We start from the raw sequence: 13,175 nt of genomic DNA on the forward strand, positions 1-13,175 counted from the left end.
AAATACTGAAAAAATGAAAGAAGACATTAAATAAATATTTTACTCATATAGACACGTGCCTGTTCAGAAGAGATAACCTAACCCTTGTTAATATTGACTTTCCTTTAGAAAACCTGAACCAGAATTTCTAATAAAATTACTTTATAATGATATCACTATTTGGAAAACACTGACAGGCCAGGTTATCTTTGTTATTTATTTAATGCCTTCTATGTGCCAGACACTAGGAGAAGAAATTGAAAGTCTTTATCTACACTGTTTACCTAGAAGATTATGTGAAGAATTTCATTAAATGAATTTCATAAAAATGCAGAAATACATTTATTTAATCTCGGTCCCTCTCTCATTAAGTCATATGAAATCTCAATTAATCGCACATATTTTGATAAATCAATAATAGCTTCAAAAAATTACAGATATTTTATTAAGTCATATGGAAAATCAATTAATTGCACATAGTTTGATAAATGCTGTAGCTTCAAAATTTTCCAGATATTTCAAAATATAACGTCAGCCGAGTACAGTGGCTCACACATGTAATCCCAGCACTTTAGGAGGCCAAGGCAAGTGGATCACTTGAGGCCAGGAGTTTGAGACCAGCCTGGCCAACATAGTGAAATCCCATCTTTGCTAAAAATACAAGAATTCGCTGGGCATAGTGGCATGGTGCCTGTAATCTTAGCTACTTGGGAGGCTGAGGCAGGAGAATCGCTTGAACCTGGGAAGTGGAGGGTGCAGTGAGCTGAGATCACACTACTACACTCCAGCCTGGGTGTTAGAGCACTAGATTGTTTCTCAAAAACAAACACAAAATAAAATATCAAAATACAGGGTCAGCTCCCACATCTTTCACTTGTTAGCTCTGTGAAATTGAACAACTGCCTTAACCTCCCTGAGTCTTCATTGTCCCATCTGCAAAATGGGAAACGCCTACCTCAATGTGCCAGTGTCAAAAGTAAATGAAAAGACATGAAGAAATTTACTTCATGCCCGATACATGGTAAGCACTAATAAGTAAGAGCTGCCATTGTTTGGCATCACTGTATTTTATTATTGTTCCTTCCACCTTATACTCCTTTGCCATCATTACAAAAAAATATATATAGTGAGTTTGATTGCAAGGGAACAAGGAGCATATTTTACTTATTTTTGTGTCCCTATCACCCAGCAAACTGCCTGGCACACAGTAAGTGCTTAATAAATGTTTGATTAAATAATAAATACATAGCTTTTATTGAAGTAAATTGTTTATTATATAATGTAGAAAGCAGCAAATTAGATTTTAAATACTAGCTAGAGAAACTTGCACACACAAGCTAATAAGTAATATGTGTACTTGAGTATAAAAATTCATGTGTTCAAATATTGCAGACTTTTGAATTGACCTTCAGTCTTAGTACCAAATGGAACCTTAACTATATCCCTTTTGAAAAACTCTTAAGCCTGTTACACTCATAGATGATAGTTGTACAGCCATTTCAATCTGAATTTAAATATTTTACAAATATGTGATGCTTGCTTTTTTCTACATACTCTTTCATATTTTAAAAAGATTACTGTGAAAAAAGAAAATGTAACAATTAGTTCACAATAACTAATTCATCAAATTCAAAAAAGTTAGAGGCATTGGAGGCTTCTGGGTCATTTGGCCATGCCAATCCAAGGCAGGATTAGAAGGACCAATCCTGGACAATTGCCCACCATAGAATAATTTAGGGCATCTCTATTAGAAAATAAAAGGTCCTGTAATTCACATGTTTTATTAAATTTTTAAAAGGGGTTTCTACATTTATGAAGTACTTAAAAAACAAAATCAGCAGCAGTGTAGGCTGCCATGTTATTCATAAATTACCTTCTAGAGCTCCAAGAGCAAATTCAACTTCCCCAATTATGAATTTTGGGGGGAAAAAGAAAAGACTTTTATGAGAGATTACAAATAAATGTTACACTATAATTTACAAAATATAAGTACATTATCTCCATAATCTTGTAGCCAAAGGTGGTCACCGCTTGTCTGCAAATGACTGGAAAAACTCAGATGTGACCAGGGACTCTCTCCATATTACATTCACCAGGTCTATCTTTGGTTAGCAGCTTTAGGTACCACTTACAAAATGAAGTCCTTTTTGCTAAAATGTCTCTTTAGTTCATGTCTTTTAATGGTTCAGTTTAAGGGGATGTGTGTGTGTGTGTGTGTGTGTGTGTGTGTGTGTGTGTGTGTTTAACTGAAAACTGCCCAGTAATTATTAGCCAGTGGTAAACTTTTTCATTTTATCAGGATTTTCATCATAATTATTTATCAGTTTTCTGTCTCATTTGCTTAGAAAACTAAATGGAAATATTACTTGAAGTGTGTGCTCATTACAACTTGAGTAAAATTAGTATCACTAGGGAAATATTTTATATTACCAATTTTTTATATTTATATTACTAATTTAAATATTTATATTAATAATTAAAGTTCATGGAGCACAAACCATATTTAAAGCCAAAATATTGGACAACATTAGGAAAGCAAATTTAATGCAAATAACCATATAAGAATTTTTAAACTATTAATTCATTTTTTTCTTTGAAAAATAGTGTATCAAGTGCCTGCTCTGAGAAAGTCATCTTGCTAAACACTAGAGATCAAAGAAAAATGATGTAGCCTTTTCCTTAAACAAAGTCACAGTTTAATGTGGTTAAATAAGATGCAGAAGATGGAAACCTACGACCTTGAATTAGTCTTTATTAGGTGACACTGACTACTGAATAGTCTTTAATTTCATGAAATATTTTAGAAATACTAATTTCATTGTCAAAGAAAATAATTTATGCTTCTCTAGATAATTATTAACTGACACTTCTATCACAGTCGTAGTGTTAGGTTTTCATACTTATTCCAATAGAAAATTAAATATTTCAATTTTAGCATCCAATGCAAAGCAATTTAATATATTCTAAGCTTATTTATATATTCATCTGTTTTATTATTGATTTCTAACTACAAAAAATCAGTATGTGTACCAATACTAAATATAATCTTTATGTCAAATTCTGAAATTGGAAAGTTACATAAGATTTTTCAATTGTTTTAAAATTTCTCCTTTACAGTTCTACTTCTCTCATTATAGGAATCCCCATATGTTATGTACAAGAAAAATCATGAAATGTTTGAAGGAAATGACAAGTATGAAGGATACTGTGTAGATTTGGCATCTGAAATTGCAAAACATATTGGTATCAAGTATAAAATTGCCATTGTCCCTGATGGAAAATATGGAGCAAGGGATGCAGACACAAAAATCTGGAATGGGATGGTAGGAGAACTTGTTTATGGGGTAAGCAAATCAACTTATTGAAGAATTTACTTACAAATACCTGAAACTTCTTTTCCCTTGGGCACATAACAATTTTTAAACGTCTATTACTGTTTGTAAAATTTGCAGCTACATTCCAACAGGCATATACAATGTTCAAATCTTTTTCTATTTCATTTCATTAATAATGCAATACACAAACAATGAGAGAAGCTGACACTTGATAAGATCAAAATCAGAAAGAAGATAAAAATTCAGAATATGCAGTCCTAGTTTTAATTGACTTTAAGATCTGGAGTGATTATTCTTTTAAGTTTGATGCTGCTGCGTATAGCACTACAAAACAAATCTAATAGTAATCTGTTATTTGAGAACTGTAGGAAAAGATTTCCTTAAACAATGTAAAGTTGGTCATTATTTTAGATATTTATTTATACGTCTGTTGTTTGTAATTATTCATATCTTTTAAGTAATTGGTGAGGCAATCACTATACTAGTTTAGCCTCTATTAAATATTCATCAATAATGTCAGATTCTTACAATTCTGCTGAACACAGTAAATTTAAACTTTACACAGTGCCATCATTTTTTATACTAGTATACATAGCAAAACACAAATGCTAGAATTTATTCCAAAATGGGCCTCACATGAAAGAATGTTATGCCCCTCCCTCAAGTATACTTGATATCGGGTATACACACTCATACCTGAGGACAAATACAGCATAAATGCTTCTCCCTGAATCATAGCAATATCAAGATCAATGTCTTCAGTTACCACTGCAAAATGTCAAAATCAAACGGGAATTATCACATGCTAGCGATGGCATAATATTTCAGAAGTCCAGAAATCAAATCTATAGCTCATAGGAAACTCTAATCATCACGTAATCAATAAAGTAACATATACTTGAAATGTAATATGAAATGTCCTAAAAGCCAATTTATATTTCACCTTCAAAATGTCATCTGATTAATCCTCACAAGACCCCTTTGAAATGGGGAATTACATAGAGAGTCATTTTTCTTCAGAAAACAATAAAGATAGAAAGATTTAAAACATAACTGGAGTCCTAGGAGAAACTCACGTTCCAAGCCAGAACTGCAATTCAACAGTTTCATCATTCTGCATCTTGCCTTTTAGACCATGAAGCAATGAACATTCTTTGCACAGTATACACTAAAGTAGCTAAAACCTCTGAAGAATGAGGAAATTGCTTGACATTATGAAGCAATTGGTTAGTTTTATATCCATGGGAAAGAACTGCTGACTGCTTAGGTAACCCTAAAAAAAATGCAGTTTTAAAAAATAGCAAAATGTATTTTACCACAGAGTTTATCAACAGTTTTATATTGAGCTTTAAATTCCAAAGAAAAAGGGTTTCAAAAGCATTTGTTCTTTGGTTAATATTTTAAACTTTTGATACAGTAAGCATATCTTAGACATTAACATTATCCAAGTTGTTAGAACTACTGTAATTCATTTTTTTCAGAAACTACTCTTGCATATTTCATGTCAAAAAATCACACTTGGATTACCGTTTAGTTATAGACAACATAGCTGACGTGAGTTACTTTCTGGGGTATTTGTCACACATCTCTTCTCTGGAGTCCCTACCCACAGGGCAGCCCAGACTCACTCTTTTGCAAGTGTTCTGATCACATTTCAATCAAGGGAAATTGTTTAAATAGTGAAAACAAAGGATATGAAGGGAGTAGCATAATTAGCGAAAAAGTTATATCAGTCCTATACTCATCACAATAACAAGAAGTCCCAAAGTTATGCAGTTCTCAGAGAGACAAAAGATAACATAATGGTTATTAATATCATCATATTCATTCCTCAACCAGTCTGCAAGTGGTTAAAGACTCCAGTCTCTGATGCTTGGGTTGTCCACTTTTTCCCAAAAGGAGTCTTCTTCCATGACTCTTAGACATTCCACAGTCTAGATACTTTCCATTTTGGTGTCTGCAAAGTCTATACTTGTTTCTCAACATTGTTTGTTTTTTGTTTTGTTTTGTTTTTGTTTCACATTTTTTTTTCCTACTGCTAATATATATATGAGTGCCTTGTTTCCAGGGCCCTAGGTAAAACTAAATCCATTCTCTTCTATAGAACAAAGCCTATTATGTCTAAATGATTAACTCTGCAAAATTGTTAACTTTGGATTAATAATTTTTTTTTACTTTACTCCTTGCAAACTTTGCTGCTATAATTGTTATGCAGATTGTCTGTGAAGCAGTTACATGCAATCCAACATACCATATGTGGGGAGCCAGAAGACCAGAACCTCTCTCACACTCTCAGGCCCTTTTTGCTACCATAGCTGTGCACTAAAGCAAGTTCACCCTGATTTCCTGCGTGTGCTGCTCCAGGGTCATCTCCTGGGCCTCTACTACACTTGGGGTGTGTGTGTGTGTGTGTGTGTGTGTGTGTGTGCCGCGCACCTGCATTTTAATCCGAGGGAATAGTTCTCAAAGCACATTCCATAGTCCACTAGCACCAGAATTACCTGTGGGAGACATTTTACACACTCAATTTGGGCATTATGAAACGAAACAACGCACATGTAATATCCCTGATGTTGGCAGAGGAAGTCCATGTGTAGTCTATCTCTATCCCTCCTAGTCTTTTTCTAGACTCTCACACAGCTATAACTTTTTGAAAGTGTCCCTCATTGGATATGGATGTCACCACCTTCATCCCATGTTCACTTTCTATGACACTTAGTTTTCAGTTCAGAAAACACCTGCATTTCTCTCATATGTCTTTCTTTTTAAGGCTTCTTCCCTCACTAGTGGGAACTTGTATAAATAAAAATTTCAGAAGCTACCTCACAGAACAATGTAGTATATGAAATGGGATATTTTAAGTAAGTGAAAAGAGGTGTTATTTATTTATTTCTGTTGGTACAGGAGGGCAACTATTTGGAAAATTAGCAATTTTCGAACACTTCATCATTGAAAATACCAAAAAGTGATAGGAGAATTATAAGTACTAGAATAAAATATATAATATTGATAGGATAAGGATTTTTCTAACACATGAAACCAAAGACTGGAAACACACACAAAAAAATAATTTTATATGGCTACAACAAAATTTAAAACCTATGTATTACAAGAAAAAAATCTTGAATTAAGTTATGGAAACAAAACAACTGATGAATAGGGAAAAATATTGCAACATATATGGAACATACAAGTGAATATTTTAAATATATTTTTAAATGCTCACAAATTAGGAAATAAAAAATGAATATTCAATATGGAAAAGTGGGGGCATATTACGGTAGTAATACATAAAAGAACAAGTAGCTATTTGTTTTATAAAAACAAATTCAAATTAACACAAGGAGATCTAATTTCCTTCCAGAAAATTGGTGAAGACAAATAAAGATACACAGGGCTTTTCTGAGGTTTAAGACTAAACATGCCTTTACATAGTGCTGGGGACAGTAGAAATTTGCATAAACTTTCTGGAGAAAAGTTGGGCAAAGCATATAATGAGCATGAAAAAGATTATTACTGTTCAGACCAGCAATTCCATTTCTAGAAATTTATCTTAAATAAATAAAATGTGCTAAGATTTATCCTCAAAGATGTTCATGGCATCACTGTTTTAAATTTTGTAAAACTGGAAACAATATGAATATCCCGCAAAAGTAAAAAATGGTGGAGTACCTTTTGACATATTTCCAATAAAGCATTTGCAATCATTACAACTTACTTTTAACTTATATACTGAAATGGGAAAATGTTCATTATAACATTTGAGAAGATAAATGAATAGGGAAAAATATTGCAACATATATGGAAAATACAAGTGAATATTTAGAACATTATATCTTACAATTTTTTGTTCTATAATGGTTTTAAATTCTTTTTTAAAAGAATTTTAAAATATTCTTCATAGAACAAAGTCTTTCAGAGTATATGGAAAGAAAAAACAAGAGTAGAGGATGGGAATAAAAATAACATTTTCTAATGGGCTGAGTCATACTTATAAAATAATTAAAATATACTAATTTTTCTACAGCAAGTTCACATATCACTTATGTAACAAAAATTATACATATAATTATAACTATGGGGAAAATAATAACCTTCCAGCAATGGTCTAACTCTTGTATACATGGGCATTTATGATGCAAAAAAAGTGTATTCCCTCTTGAAGGTATATGTGATCAACTCTCAGTCACCCAGGGACATGTGACTAAAATGTACCTTCCCCATTCTAACTCTCCAGTTGCCCTTGTATCAAGCCCCTGGCCACTGTATAGAGCCTGAGGATATGTAGGAGTCAAAGTAAGAGTGACAGCCTCTGTGTAAAAATTTATATATCTGAATATGTTTCTGATGCCATCTTAATGTCAAATATTTTCCTTTAAAAGTAAATAGTCAAAACTGCCTTTTATTTGTAGATCATGTGACAGTTTAGTTTTTACACTACACTTGATTTCATTTGATTTTAGAGGTGGTGTGATTTTACACTCTACACCTTATTTCACTTTATTTTAGAGATGGTGGTGATTTAACAGAAGCAGCCCAGGCTCAAATCCCAGAGCTGCCATGATCTGTAAATCTCCCTTCTCTAGTCTCAGTTTCATCATCTAGACAATGATAAACATATGATGCTTATGAGGACTAAAAGAGAAGCTATTCAAAATATTTAGATCAGCATCACATCAGCATCAGCCACAGAATCCCTCAATAAATGCTCACTATTACCTTATTAAGGTTTCCAATAAATAATTATAATAACTTTATGAGGTAAAGTGGGGGAAAGTATGCTCATTTTACAGTTATAGAAACAAGTTAAGAAAAATTGTTCAAAATCACAGAACTCTAAAAATGGAAGCTGTCTTATGATTATAATATCTTAGAAATGAATCTACTGTTTTTTAAAATCTTTTTTTAAAAATGAAGATAGAGAAATCAAAATATGTGATAGCAAGAAATAAATGCCAATTTCCAGATTTTTGTGTGTGTGCTGAATTGGAAAATATTGTCAAACAACAGATTTCATTTTATCATACAAGCACAGGCTTTATGATCTGTTTTCTCATAGCTGGAAATGAATAAAAAAGAAAAGACTGTTTGAAATTTGCAATTCATAATATTAAGGGATGGCCAAGTAATGAATCAGTGGCAATCTTCCAAATGAAATAGAAAAGACTGCGACACAGCAGTATTCCTGGCCAGGAAATTCAGAAATTCAGCCATATGAAAAGACTATCAAGTCTCCTCTGCACTGCCCAGATCCTTAAAGACTAATACAGTAATTTGAGTTCAAGTTATTTTTGCTTATCCACCCTTTCTCTGTTTCCTACCCTTTTATTTAATTACTCAATCCAATAAAAATATTTTGTGCTATTTAAGTAATATTTTATGAAAAAATTGCTATTCATTTTTGTATCTATCACTAGCCTTATTCATTGTTGGCACTCCAAAAATAAATGTAGAATAAATGCATGACTGATTAGCTTTAAATGGACCACTCCAGTGCTAATTGCTTCATGAAATCCATTAACCTATGTCTCCATGTGTTTTTTCTCTTATAGAAAGCAGAGATTGCCATTGCCCCTCTGACAATCACTTTGGTACGAGAGGAGGTCATTGACTTTTCTAAGCCCTTCATGAGCTTGGGCATATCTATCATGATCAAAAAGCCTCAGAAATCCAAACCAGGAGTGTTTTCCTTCTTGGATCCTCTGGCCTATGAGATTTGGATGTGCATAGTCTTTGCCTACATTGGTGTCAGCGTGGTCTTATTCCTAGTTAGTAGATTTAGTCCATATGAGTGGCACACAGAAGAGCCAGAGGATGGAAAGGAAGGACCCAGCGACCAGCCTCCCAATGAGTTTGGCATCTTTAACAGCCTCTGGTTTTCCCTGGGTGCTTTCATGCAGCAAGGATGTGACATTTCACCCAGGTTAGTTTCAGAGCTCTTAAGCTCCTCACCGATTTCCCAGTAAAAATAAATGTTGTACAGATTCTCTCTCTACTTTTCCTGAAGACAGAGGACTATTTGAAGCAGAAAAGACTTGCAATTCCCAAATAGCAATTTCTTCCAAGTTAGCACAAAATGTGGATATATCATAAACATTAGCTTCTCAATAGCAAAGAAACTATGCATTCCATCAGAACTCTCAAAAATCATTTAGTATTAGTATTTCATTCACTGATTTGCTAAATGAAAGCTGAATTATAAATTGTAGAATAGGAATTCATTTTCATTTTGTTTCCTTTTATAAAACAAACACTTTTGCTATTATTGCTGTTTTTTGCTATTATTGTTGTTGTTCATTTCCAAAAATTAATGTTGGACTTAATTCTCATCTCATATAGCTTAAGGGAGATTTCTGCCATGGAATTACCTAGAACCTGAGTCAGCATAGTAGGTACCAGGTATACATTGTTTTATATAGCAATCCATAAATTAGCTAAGCAATAGGCAAAAAGCCAACAGTGCAAACACTACGCTAGTTTTATGGAAATCTACTTCAATATCTGTGGAGTCATGACTCCCTTCCTTTGGATACAACTAAGATATTATTTAGCCACTATATTCACCAAAAATGCAATCTTCTTTTGCAATTAATGATTTTTCTTATAGAGAAAGTAGTAGTTGAAGGTATGAGAAGAAAAATACTTACTTTAATTGTTGACTATATATTAGCACCACAAATACATGGATTTTGTTTTTCTTTTTAGAAATGTATGCTTTCTCAAAAGGAGGCATTTTGGGCACAATGTAGTTTGTGTTTCTTAAGACCTAAATTATAAATATGTTTAAATTCCAATAACATAGGAATCTGAATAAAAAACTTTAATGAACTAAAAAGAAATGAAAGCAAATCAAGTAATGGTTTTTAAAAGCCAGGATTAAGCAAATATTAAATTAAACCCAATAGATGTCTCTTTTATAATAACAAATATTATAATAAAGAAGTATTTTAACTTTGGAAATGCCATGAAAAATATGAAATCATTCTTTAAGTTTTAAAACAAGTGTTTTACAACAATTTGCCACAGGAATTTTAAGTCATTTAATGATTGCAATAAATAAGTTCAATGATGAACATTCTCTGGATTTTTTTACTCACTCTCTTCTCACATTTGCTCTGCTTTCATACTCGCCCACACATCCTTGATACCAAAGAAAGAGTGAAGAGAGAAAATCATTATACCAGTGTGTAAAGATACTCTGAGACATGGCTTAAACTTCACTCAGCTCAGGAATTGAATATCAAGCAAACAAACAAACAAAAATCTCAACTATGGTCACTTTGAGACCAATTCTAGACCCTCATGGAGTCCAATCTCACCTTGGCCTATGTCTCATTGTCCCAGCAGGGCTCTGACTAAAGGTAAAAACAAGTTCTCTCTTTTAGTCTCAGTAAGGTATCTACCAACTTGCATCAAATCTAAGACCCCAGTCACTGTTCATATGTATTGCTACTTTATGTGCCACGAAGAGAGAAATAATGCTGCCAATTAAACCATGATACCATATTTTATCTCATCAGTCATAGGCTGCATCCTAATTTCAGAGATGCTAAAAAATTAGGGCAGGAGAGTATTAATGAATTCAATGAAGTATTCCCCTTGTGTAGCTGAAGAAAAGCATTAAGTTCTACATTTCTGCCATTTTCTTTAAACAACAAGAAAGAAATGGTTGTCATATTTTCAGTGGCATTTATATATTAAATATACCATAGAAGGCATCAGATTATGCAGAAATCTAGAATCATTCTTGAGTAGATGCTCAGAAAATAAAACAACACTTGCAATTGTTATTTTTAAATATGCATGATGAATTGATGGTATTTCTTTTCTTTCTCTATGTTAATTAGAGAAAGGAAAATGTGCATTATCTTATCCATGTTTAGATCCCTCTCAGGTCGAATTGTTGGAGGTGTTTGGTGGTTCTTTACACTCATCATTATATCGTCTTATACTGCTAACCTCGCTGCTTTCCTGACGGTTGAGCGAATGGTCTCTCCCATAGAAAGTGCGGAAGACCTAGCCAAACAAACAGAAATTGCCTATGGAACACTGGATTCAGGGTCAACAAAAGAATTCTTCAGAGTAAGTTAAGGAAAAAACTAACAATAAAATGTTTATCATTTTGAAATTCAGGCAATTTTTCCAATAATTATATCATTAGCTTCAGCTATTATAAGGTTTACAAACACAATGGTTAATAGCTATGTTTAAGGGTAATACTTCTAACTGGGTTTTATAATCACTTTAATTTGCAAAAGCTAATTGACTTATTCATATTGCAAGAGGAACACTCCCTAAGGAATAGTAACAATGAAAAGATAATTAAAACAACTTTATAACATAATTTATCCAAAACATTCCAAGGTTGATAATGCTAATACTGGATCTGACAAGATTGGAATTATGTATGTGTTTGGGCTGAAAGCTTAAAAATAAAAACTTAACTTTTGAAGAATACATGCAATTTACTGCATTTGAAACACAAAACCTTAATTGCAGATTACACTACTTATATGAGTCATATTATTCTATGATCTATCCTGTAACAATGGACTTCACAGCAGCATATTTGGTTTCTCACAAGATAATAACAGGAAGACCTTTTCAGTTCTAGGCACCTCTCTAGGACATTAATTATATGGCATTCAGTTTGTGCTGATTTCTCTGCTTTGCAGATAAAAATTTTCTAACTGATATAATCGCATTACATATATAGATTCATGTATAATTGCATTATATATATAGATATAATTGCATTATATGTCCCTTTGACCTTCCTTTGGAACAATAGAGATTTTTTTGGTTTGTGTGTGTGTGTGTGTGTGTTTGTTTCACTATGGGGATGAATTTTTTTTATCAAAAGACTCTTTTTCTATTCTTGTTAAATCTAGAGATATACACTTGGTAATGTCTGATAACAGATAGGCATTCATTTTGTGACTTCAGGACCAAAAAATTAAAAAGTTACCAGAGTGACATTTTTATAAATACTGAACTAGGTAAAAACAAACATATTTTATATTTATGTCAATTGTTTAAACACTAGAATATTTAATAACATAGAAGATGGAACATATATTTTATTATTTCCTAAGCTTTTATGTGAAAGTAATGATAGTTCTTTGTTCATGCCTATATACAGCACTTGAGAGATTACATTTTCATTTTAAATGTATTTATTTATAATCTTCTCACTCAACTCATCTTAAAAATTAAAAACAACAAAATGTGCTACTCCTTAAGCCAGCTTTAACTTTTGTATACTTGAATTTCTGTAAGATATTTATCCTTTGTAAAGATAATTTGATTATAGTATCCTAATATACTTCAGATGTTTATAAATATCATATCAAGAGCAAATCACTCAAAAACTCAAACTCATCCTTGGACATTGTTTAGAAAAGAAACCAGGCAATGAACAATGTACATGTCAACAATTTGGAGTATTATTAGGAATAATCTAAAATGTATAAGTTAATTACAAAGCACATATAGATTTTCTTAAAACTGTAAGTAATATTCATGACAGTAGATTTGATTAATAGTCTGGATAAACTTGATTAAACAAACTGTTTTTAACTTACCTAGCACATCCCTATTTCTACACCTTAGTAACAGAAACATTACTACTCTAGTGTACTTTAGCATAATTTCAGTACCATGCTGTCAGTTTATAACTGCTTTCATCCTTAAGTAAGTACATTTTAATGATTTCACCTAAAAATCACTATGTATATGCACCAAAATAAAATACAAGTTTCTGCTATCATTTGCACTTTACTAAAAATTGATGACTGATTGCCATTTAAATAAAGACAATATTTGCAGGCTCATCATTCTGCCTTGAGTTGATAAAGGGAG

General features: G+C 32.3%; 1 protein-coding gene across 7 annotated transcripts in view; it reads left to right on the forward strand.

The window, feature by feature from the left end:
• The window catches only part of GRIA4 (glutamate ionotropic receptor AMPA type subunit 4), a 386,448-nt gene that overhangs the window by 317,900 nt on the left and 55,373 nt on the right, over positions 1-13,175 (forward strand). For all 7 annotated transcript variants that reach the window (XR_005202841.1, XR_005202842.1, XM_017544804.2 and 4 more), the window contains exons 10-12: positions 3,117-3,323; positions 8,867-9,237; positions 11,198-11,396. Coding sequence is in view for 5 of the 7 variants with exons in the window: in XM_017544804.2 (XP_017400293.1) it covers positions 3,117-3,323; positions 8,867-9,237; positions 11,198-11,396 (777 nt within the window). In the remaining 2 variants the exon portion in view is untranslated. The remainder of the gene's footprint in view (positions 1-3,116; positions 3,324-8,866; positions 9,238-11,197; positions 11,397-13,175) is intronic.

This window comes from Cebus imitator, unplaced genomic scaffold (assembly GCF_001604975.1).
Source record: "Cebus imitator isolate Cc_AM_T3 unplaced genomic scaffold, Cebus_imitator-1.0 Scaffold171, whole genome shotgun sequence".
Classification (NCBI taxonomy): Eukaryota; Metazoa; Chordata; class Mammalia; order Primates; family Cebidae; genus Cebus; species Cebus imitator.